Here is a 10,189-nt window from a genome sequence, read left to right as displayed (position 1 = left end):
TGCATTATTAGTCTTTCAAATGAGCATTTCTGCCAGCCCATTCTAGGTTTAAAATAAAGTGGCTTTTAAGTCTCAGATTATTATGGCCACATCTTGTTTTAGGAAGGAAATATCTGATCTGGGGCAGCTGCCCGACAAGCTCTTCTGTGCTTTTGTCCCTGCTCCCAGCTGGCAACCTGCTCCCCTGAAGTGCATTGTGATGCTGCGTTTTGCCATAGGCTGTCTTTTGCGGGTAGGTGTGATGGGGATTCCCTATGAAAAGCAACCCCCACCCCTCCAAGGGAAAAAGCCAAGGTGTTTCTATGGAATGTGATTTTACAGTGAGTTTTTCTGGTATCCTTTGAACAATGCACATATTTCTTCTGTGAAACAGTTGCAAAGTTAGAATTGCAGGACGCCAGAGATAAATTTCAGTAATTCCCTCTTCCTTTTATTAACTAAAAAATCAACAAAACTTAAATCTCATGAGAGCAGCATTTAATACACACAGAAAGATAAAAGAAGCAGGAATTACCCATATTCTGCAAGGTTTAGTAAACAAAAAAAATCAACACTTATTTACAGAAAGTGTGTTTGAGTGGAGTTCTGGCTGTTCTGAATGAGCAGAACCTACAAAGATGTGAAGGAGGTGTCTGGACCTGTGGAGACGCTGAGCCTTGTGGTTGAGTGGGCAGGCTCTGGATTATTTCGCACTCAGCAACCCATTTCCCCAGGTGCCCCTGGGCAAGCCACGGATCCTCTCCATGCCTTGTAGGAAAAATGGGGATAACAGTAGTAGCCCCTTTATCATGGGGTTACTTTGGACGCAAAGCAAACCATAGGTCCCCAGGGCCAGGCCCTTAGGGACCTTTGGTTACTCTTGTTATATCAGGGGGCCCTGCAGTTGCACCTGTACCAGTATGTAGAAGAGATGTTGATATCTGCACACATTTTTAACAGTTGGGGGGAACAACCTTTTAGTCATTTCTCTTTTCCTCACTTTGGCCTGTCAATCTGTTCTTCTTTCTCCTATTTCCTACCCCCCGCCCCGCCCCCATCTTGGCACTTCACTTTCCTGCCCTCTCAGAGCTGAAGCCTCAGTGGGAGGTGCCTGGTCCCAGAGAAAGGGGCCCCTTCTGGGCAGCCTTGCAGGGCAGTCTCAGGGTCTGCCCCTCTCTCTCCAGTTGCTTCCATGCTGAGCACAGCCACTGACCTGGTGCAGCCTGGTCCTCGGGCTCTCCCTTTCTTGCTCGCTGTAGTACATCTCCTGTATGCCGTTCCTCCTGTGCTTGATGATAAGCATGTCAAAACCCGAGTCCCCTTGCTTCCTGGAATTAGGTAGTCAGCTTTCCTCTCCCAAATCCACCATTCTCCAAGCTCAGAATTCTCTCCCTCCTCATTGGTCTAATCTCCCTTCCATCTCTCACTTTGCAGGCTTGGCCCAAATCCTTCACTCCGTGTGCATCTTAGGCAGCCTCCCTAGCCTCTGCCCTTGGCAACCCTGCCTTGCCCCCACCCCATTCCTGTCCTTTCACAAACAGCAGAAATTGTATCACCGTCTCACTTGGAACAGTGTCAAATCTCTCCTCCTTCTAACAAAAGCATCATTCCTGTCATTTATCCTGAGAAAGAAAATCACATCCACAGAAAAGAAAGTCATTTCAGCTGTAGCTCATTAGCAAAGACCCTCATGCCCTGTGAATCATATAGAAGGTCCTCATCCCCCACTTCACACCTGCCCAACTCAGAAGCTTCCTACCTACCATTCCATAGTTTTGGCCAGATCTTCATTCTCTAGATTCCCTATTCTCTCCCAAAATGGCTAACGAAGTTTTGTTCTAGCTCAAATAGGCTACTTGCGAAGAGGCAAAAAGGTTAGATTCAGTTGTGTCTTCCAGTGATGACCTTGATTCACACATTTTTCTTTTTTTAAAATAATGATTTGAGTTAATCAAACAATTAAAGGCTTACCCTATAGAGCCCCTAATATTAATTTTGGAGAGGTCTAATTTGCTTCGTCCAGTTGGGGTGTGTGTATGTGTGTGTGCGTGTGTGTGTACCTGATGTTTCAGTATGCTTTCTCTTTGTACTCAAACTCTCCCTCATAGCAACATGAAGAATGATGATTACTTTTTGTTGTGCCTAATAAGCTGCTCTCCACTCAATGAATATTGTTACTTGACTCCCATTACAACTCTGGGGGAATCTGGATTCACAGAGGAATAGAACCTTCTTACCAAATCTGGAGTGTGATTGTAATTTTACTTTTGAAGCACCCGCTTCCCAGAGGAATTGCCAGTGATGGATGCCACTGTCAGCAACCCAGATGCGCACGCTCATACATCAGCCGGGAAATCACATAAACAGCTCTCCCAACAGGCCAGGGCTGACACACCCATTACTCCCCTATGGAAAGAGATGTGTCAAAAAACTCAGGGCAGCAGCAAGAAAGAGGCAGGGAAGAAGGAGTTGGGAGAGGATGGGTTTTTGTAGGTCCACCCAGTTTTTTTCCTTCCTCATCTTCCTCTGAGGGCAGCAGCAGCAGCAGGCTAAGGTTTGGGTTTGTTGTTATAATGCTGTGTGACAGGATCATGGGGAGTTGTCTGGAAACATTTCTCCTGGGAGTGTGCTGTCAGCTCATTTTCATAGTGCACATGAAGGGAAACATTCTGCTCTATACACATGCCTTTATCCTTATATAGGTACAGGTGATGTCTACATTTTCCTTTGGGATGGATGTGGCCTACCTAGGCTAAGATCACGCTATGACATTTAGTCTCTTTGGAGAGCAAGTCTGTGTTGATTCCAGCAGGATGGGGCAGCAGGGGCTGGTTGCTAAGATGTCTGAAAACAGAGGATACTACTGGAGTGGAGGAGTGGAAGCAGCCCAGCGGGCCCACTGGTAGCTGTGAGTGTGAGGATAGCTTATCGGTAGCGGCAGGCCAAAGCATTGACATTCTTGACCACATAAAAGCCCATGGTGACTGGAGGGATGACCAATGTCCGGCCGGCCCGAAGGGGGCGGGGCTTCAATTCTGGGAGGGTCCCGTCGTCCACCATCACTAAGGGCTGGCCATTCAGTTGCACTGACCTACAGTGAGGAAAAACAGTGTGGGACTCATTATTGCATTATAAGGGAGCCATTGCAACAAAGCCTAGCCCCAGATGGCCTGGCAGTGTCTGATATACACACACAGCTAACACTTACTGGCACTGGCTATGCCCTAGATTCAAACTCATTCAAACATCCCAATAACCTCCCACTCCCCCAAGGTAAGGAACTATTAATATCATTATCCCCATTTTATCTAGAGTGGCTAGGTGACTTGTCCCAAGTCACACAGCTTGGAGTTCCAGGGTTTGAACCCAGGTAGTCTACCTCCAGAGACACATTTAGACAAGTGAAAAGTCCGTGATGCAGAAGCTACAATGTTTCATTCCTATTTTTAAAAAATCACAATATCAGCTCAGTTTGACTTTTCCACCTAAAGAGTTTTTACCTGTGGAATGATACATGGGCTTAAGATGACTTCAGAAATCTATATAACTCATATCTCATTAATTTACCTGACAGATTAGATAACTGGCATTACCTTGCTTGTCTAGGGTTATACGGAAGGGAGACAGAGACATAGGTAACACCTCTACTTTTTCTAATTTAAGAATGAGTTTTGGCTGGGTGCAGTGGCTCATGCCTGTAATCTCAGCACTTTGGAAGGCTGAAGAGGGAGGATCGCTTGAGTCCAGGAGTTTGAGACTAGCCTGAGCGACATAGCGAGACCCCATTTCTACAAACAATATAAAAGCAAAATTAGCCTGGCATGGTGGCTACTCAGGAGTTTGAAGTGGGAGGATCACTTGAGCCTGGGAGGTTGAGGCTGCAGTGAGCCAAGATTACACCACTGTACTCCATCCTGGGTGACAGAGAAACTCTGTCCCCCCCCCAAAAAAAAAACCAAAAGAATGAGTTTTCTATTTAATACTAACAGATGTTTCCATGTAGCAAAACAGCAAAGTAGGTGATAAAGTAGGCATTTGTGATTACAATTCACCTATCTTGCTTTTATTCTTTCTGTATAGCCAGCCACTTTCACCCTGAGAAGGGGGACCACATACATAGCATACTTAGAAAAGAGAAACAGCTCATCTTATGCTGGATAGAGGGAAATGCCACCTATCCTTGACCTATGGTACCAGAATCCAGATAATGTTCCAGCTGTTCCTGACAGTCATGCACCCAGGTGGAAGTTTAGTTTTACAGGTCAGTAGAAAAGGCCAGAAACAGGCCACCAGCTGGAAATAAGGTTGTGAGTCACCCTCAGAAAATCAACATCGCATAGTGATGACTGTTTCTGGGCCTTGCCCAACCTCCAGTGTGATAACATTGCTGTGATATCATCTGAGCTGTAAAGAGAATAGAATGTTATAAATTGATATAGAGGTTTTTGTTTAGTGTTCCTTCTGTGCTATGAATGATAGACAGGGTTAGAAAGAGATAATCAGACCCATGCCCAATAGAGCAGTGAATTCCCAGAGATAAGTGTATTGTAAATTGCTCCCAATGGAGAGCTAGGCAGAGAAGAGATCCAAGCTCAGCCCCACATGGGTAAGTTTGGGCTAGGTCCAGATCTGACAGGCCAGAGGGAGCAGGCCCCCTCCCCTTGCTAGAATGACCGAGTGAATAAGCGAGTAGGAGGCTCCTATATGGAGAGCGAGGCCTGCCTCTGGAAGGCGTGGGGGTGGGAGAATTGAGATCTGAAGGTCTGTGTTGACTGCATCAGATATGCAAGGAGCTTTTGCTTCCAAATATGAGAAGTGACCCTCTCTCGTGAAGACAGCCTACTCATTGGAGTGGAAGGCAGGGTGAGGAGAGTGGTTCAGTTACAAAAGAAGCCCAGATGGGTCTTCACAGTATATTTCCATTATTTTGTTTCAGGTGCTATGAATATCTATCACCCAGACATAAGCACAGTCAAATACAAGTTCAATAATACCGATTAATCTTTCTAAGGCATACTCAAATTTATATCAGGTCTCTGCTCGAAAACCTTCAATGGTTTCTCCCATATACAGAATTAGGTGCAAACCTTTCTTCTGAAGAATTAGGTAATGCCCTTTTAGATTCAGATGATCCCAGAGTATTGACATCTTTGGGTTCTGGGGAGTGCAAAACAACATGTGATAAGCAAACCTTTATAAATCTATACTAATAAGGAGTAGTTGTCCTGGAACAGGCCCTATTCTGGTTTCTTTATTGGTTAAAAAGCTAAGAGTAGAACCAGGAAGCATGGTGAAGATTCTTGACCGAAATCTCTAATTCCAGGAGCCAAGTCGCTAACTAGCTAGATGGCTTTGGCAAATCCCCAACCTCACTGCCCTGTAGCTTTTGCATCTGTAAGAACATTATATAGGCACCAAAGAAATGAAATAAGAAATATGAAAGTGCTTTGAAAGCATAATGAACCATATACTTAAGATATGGTGTTTTTGTTGTTGTTGTTCTTTTTATTTTTATTTATTTATTTTTTTGAGATGCAGTCTCGATCTGCTGCCCAGGCTGCAGTGCAGTGGTGCATCCTTGGCTCACTGCAACCTCTGCCTCCTGGGTTCAAACGATTCTCCTGCCTCATCCTCCCGAGTAGCTGGGACTACAGGCATGTGCCACCACACCTGGCTAATTTTTTGTATTTTTAGTAGAGACAGGGTTTCACCATGTTGGCCAGGCTGGTCTCAAACTCCTGACCTCAAGCGATCCACCTGCCTTGGCCTCCCAAAATGCTGGGATTACAGGCATGAGCCACCGTGTCTGATCTGTTGTTGTTATTCTTTTTAACGTCACTGTGGACAGATGCACTTTTTGGTCCTTGTCATACCTGACTGCTCTGTGGTACTGACACTTTTCAAGGCTCCACTCTCAAAACCCCCTCTCCCCTGGCTCCCGTGATATTTCTCTCTGTTTTCCTCCATTTCTGGATGGTGTTTTTTTTTTTTGAGAGGGAGCCATTCCCCTCTGCCTGCTTCTCAGATGCTAGGGTTCCTAGTGTTTTGTCCCTGGACTCTTCTCTCCCTAGACTCTGCACTCCTCCCGGGTTGCTGCTGCTCTCACCTTTGACTTCGGTCACTATCCACATGCTGATGCTCCCTAAGCCTCTATCTCTACCCTGCATTCTTTCTATGAACTTCTGTATCTCCACTTGGCTGTCCACAGGAATTTCAAAGTCACTAAGTCCAAATTCAAAATCTTCTCCTCAAACTCTGTCCTTATCGCTGCTTTTTTTTTTTTTTTTTTTTAATCTTTGTGATGGTACCGCCATTTATCCAATTACTGTAGCCAGAAAGCTTGGAGTCTTCTGAGACTTCTCCCCCAGTTCCCATGTGTAGGGTAGCCAAGTCAAAATAATTCGACCTTATAATGTTTTTCAAATCTGCTCCTTTTCCTCCATTCACTGCTATCTTTTTAGTTCAGAACTTGCCTCCTAACCTATCTCTGTGTCACATTGCTGACAGTTATCTTTTGTCACTGCACTGCTTCAAACTTGCCAACACTCCCCTTCCCTTACACTTTATTGTGAATGATGACACCCAGCTCCAGCTACCTCTCCAGTCTCAGATCCCACCAGTCCCCTCTCCAACGCTCACTGTGGATCGCAGACCTTTGGGAGTGGGCATTGGTAAGGGGTTGCCAGTTATTGTAAGAATTTCATTAATATATGCATACACAAAGATGACGAATGAAAAAATAATGTCTTTCACAGAGATGAGGTAAATATTTCTCAGTGAAAATGTAAGTACATATTGTTGGGATTAAAATACACAAGTTCATTCAAAAGTATAGTAGGCTGGGTGTGGTGGCTCATGCCTATAATCCCAGCACTTTGGGAGGCTGAGACAGGAGGATCACTTGAGTCCAGGAATTTGAGACCAGCTTGGGCAACATAGTGAGACCCCATCTCTACAAAAAAATAAACAAAATTAGGTGGGTGTGGTGGCACATGCCTGTAGTCTCAACTACTTGGGAGGCTGAGGTGGGAGGATTGCTTGAGCCCAGGACATTGATACTGCAGTAAGCTGAGACTGTGCCACTGCACACCAGTCTGGGTGACACAGCGAGACCCTGTCTCCAAAATAACAAAAAGGTAGAAAATATTTTTCAGGCCGGGTGCGGTGGCTCACGCCTGTAATCCCAGCACTTTGGGAGGCCGAGGTGGGTGGATCACAAGGTGAGGAGTTTGAGACCAGCCTGACCAACATGGTGAAACCCCATCTCTACTAAAAATACAAAAATTAGCCAGGCGTGGTGGCACACACCTGTAATCCCAGCTACTCAGGAGGCTGAGGCAGAAGAATTGCTTGAATCCGGGATGCAGAGGTTGCAGTGAGCCAGATTGCACCACTGCACTCCAGCCTGGGCGACAGTGCAAGACTCTGTCTCAAAAAAAAGAAAAAAAAAAAAAAGAAAATATTTTTAAAATGTAAATGCTAGTCAGCAGTTTTGGGATTAAAACATAAGTTCATTTAAAACTGTTCTTCAATTCCAAATAGATTTTTTTGGGGGAAGGGAGGAATCATGTACTTTTTAAGAAAAAGATTTTGAAAGGACAATTACTATAATGTGGAAGACTGTGACATTTGTTGAGATTTAAAAGGAACACACATGCTTGAAGAGGCCAAGCCCCCGTGCCCTAGCGTGACCAAATTAAATGACTTGCAGTTTTGCTTCCGAGTTGTGTCACTGTGTGTGGTGCTCCCTCCAGCTGTCCTCCTCTGCCAGACTAACTGCAATGGATCCTTGCAGAGTCTGTGTACATGTTGCCTCCTCTGGAGAACATTCTCTGACCCCTAGGTTGGGTTTGGAGCCCCACCTCTGGACTCTCTTAGCACCCAAAGTTATTTCTAACTGTGGCCCTTATTCTAGTGAGTTACTTGTTTGATCCCTCACTGGGCTATGAATCCTCAATGCCTAAAGAGGTGCTTGGCACAGAGTAGGGGCTAAATATTTTCTGAGCAAGTGAATGGGCTTTTGAGGCTCTTTTGCATTATTTCTGATCTTCCTGGATTGAGTTTCTCCAGCTCTAAAGAGGCTCCCTGGAGGTTTGCTGAGTGTGTTTACAGATTTCATTAATGTGCCAATTACTCTTGCTCTTGGTGGCTTGTGGAGATGTTAGATAAGATCTGAATTATCACTGATTCTCTCAGTCACTCACTAGACACCTCATCCCAACCTGACATAAGACCATTGATCATTGCTAGTGTTTTCCATCCTTAAAAAAGATCTATGCGACCATCTCTTAGCTAAGTGAGCATAAGTTAATTTTGTGAATAAGGTTTTGTGAGACCTTGAGTCCTCACAGGTCCTTATCCGCAAAGTCCCTTCATTATAAAGACGGGCCATGTGCTTTATCACTTCCATTCTATTCTTCCTGCTTATATTTTTCTTTTAATATTTATCGTGTTACCCAGCAGTCATATCATGCTAAATATAACAATAATCTTTCATTTATATACATTGAACAGCTTGTAAGCTTGTAAACATAATCACATTAATGATAAAATTCACCAATTATGCAGCACTATTTATGCAAAAGGCACTATGCTATGATTTATTTTGACTATCTCATTTAGTCCTTACAACAACTGAGGCAGGTGTTAGCATTCCTGTATTACAGATGAGCAAATCAAAGTTTAGAGGGGTCTAAAACTCACCTAAGCCATACAGCCAATGAGTGGCAGAGCTGAGATTTGCACTGACGCCCTTAACCATAGCCCTATCTGGCCTCCCTTGTCACATGTGATTGCTAAACAGCCCCAGGAGATACTAGGCCAGTATTACTATTATTGTAACTTTACTATGGGGACAAGGTTAGAGAGATTAAGTGGCCTGGGCAAGGTCATGTGGCTAATAAGTGGCTAAGCTAGGTCTCAAATTCTGGCTTCCTGAGCACCTCTTTTTACTATTTCATGTTGTTTCTCCAATTCCAGCTGGTGTTCACCAGGATTGTGTTTCTTTCTTTGAAAATCATCCTTATCATATTTTCATCATATTCTGAGACCTCCTAACTGGCCAGTGACTTCTCAAATCAAATGCTGAATGATCCAGCCTAGGTTGAACTATTTCTCTTAATTCCCTAGCTTGCCTGAACTGCTGAGGGTATTTAAATTATCCAAATATTAGGACAACTGCATTTTATCACCATCTGTTTTTACAAAGTCTGAGTTACTTTCCAATCCCTAAACTTGTTTTATTAATTTTGAATGTTATTTAAAATGGGATTCAATATGTCAGTTTGGAGTCAAGCCCTCTGCTCCCCAGGTCTCCATGGGAGCCCTTAGCCCAGTCACTCCCCCGCTACCCTCCGCCCACCTCTCTACAGTCTCTGGTCTTCATGTCTTATCACTGTTCTTGATAGCCATGGATATTTAAGCAAGTTTCAACTGTTCTGAGGTGTCAGGGAAGTAAGTCTAATGAGCATGTCCTTTTTAAAGTTTGAAGATAAGTTTCTGGACTACAGTCTGGCGAGGGGGGATCTTTAGTGGGGAATTATGTGTTTTATGAGGAGCAACCTTGGGAGCTGGTGTGTAGTTCAGGCTGGCATATTTTGGGGCCTTGAGTGGGAGGTGAAGGGACTTAAAGAAAACTGGTTCTGGCCAGGCACGGTGGCTCACGCCTGTAATCCCAGCACTTTGGGAGCCCGAGGCGGGCAGATCACAAGGTCAGGAGTTCAAGATGAGCCTGGCCAAAATGGTGAAACCCCATCTCTACTAAAAATACAAAAATTAGCCCGGTGTGGTAGTGGGTGCCTGTAATCCCAGCTATGCAGGAGGCTGAGGCAGGAGAATCGCTTGAACCCGGGAGGTGGAGGTTGCAGTGAGCCAAGATTGCACCACTGCACTCCAGCCTAGGCAACAGAATGAGACTCCACCTCAAAAAAAACCAAAGAAAATCGATTCTGTCTCACCCACCTTCAGAACATTTGCCTTCTCTGAGACTAGTTTCTCCATCTGTAAAGTGAGGGGTGATAGATAGGATGAGCCCTAAGATCTCTTCTAGCTTAACTGTTTTTCATTTGGGTTGCCTATGACTAACAGCTAGCCTAAGGCAAAGTTTAATGCCAAACCCAGAGTGATCCTGCATAAACAGAAATCTGACCATAACATTCACCTGTCTAAATATTCAGTGGCTTCCCGCTGATCTTAGAACATGGTCTGAAGT

The 10,189-nt window shown here is 44.5% G+C and overlaps 1 protein-coding gene across 3 annotated transcripts in view; it reads right to left on the bottom strand.

The window, feature by feature from the left end:
* Positions 1–404: 404 nt before the first annotated feature.
* The window catches only part of HPSE2 (heparanase 2 (inactive)), a 786,995-nt gene continuing 777,210 nt past the window's right edge, over positions 405–10,189 (bottom strand). For 2 of the 3 annotated variants that reach the window (XM_032134711.1, XM_032134691.2), the window contains one exon: positions 405–3,070. In XM_032134711.1, the coding sequence (XP_031990602.1) occupies positions 2,905–3,070 (166 nt within the window). In that variant the 3' untranslated portion in view covers positions 405–2,904. The remainder of the gene's footprint in view (positions 3,071–10,189) is intronic. The other variant, XM_032134716.2, reaches the window with a different exon arrangement.

The sequence above is a fragment of the Hylobates moloch genome, unplaced genomic scaffold, assembly GCF_009828535.3.
Source record: "Hylobates moloch isolate HMO894 unplaced genomic scaffold, HMol_V3 SCAFFOLD_3, whole genome shotgun sequence".
In the NCBI taxonomy this organism is placed as follows: Eukaryota; Metazoa; Chordata; class Mammalia; order Primates; family Hylobatidae; genus Hylobates; species Hylobates moloch.
This window is presented reverse-complemented; position numbering and strand designations above follow the sequence as displayed.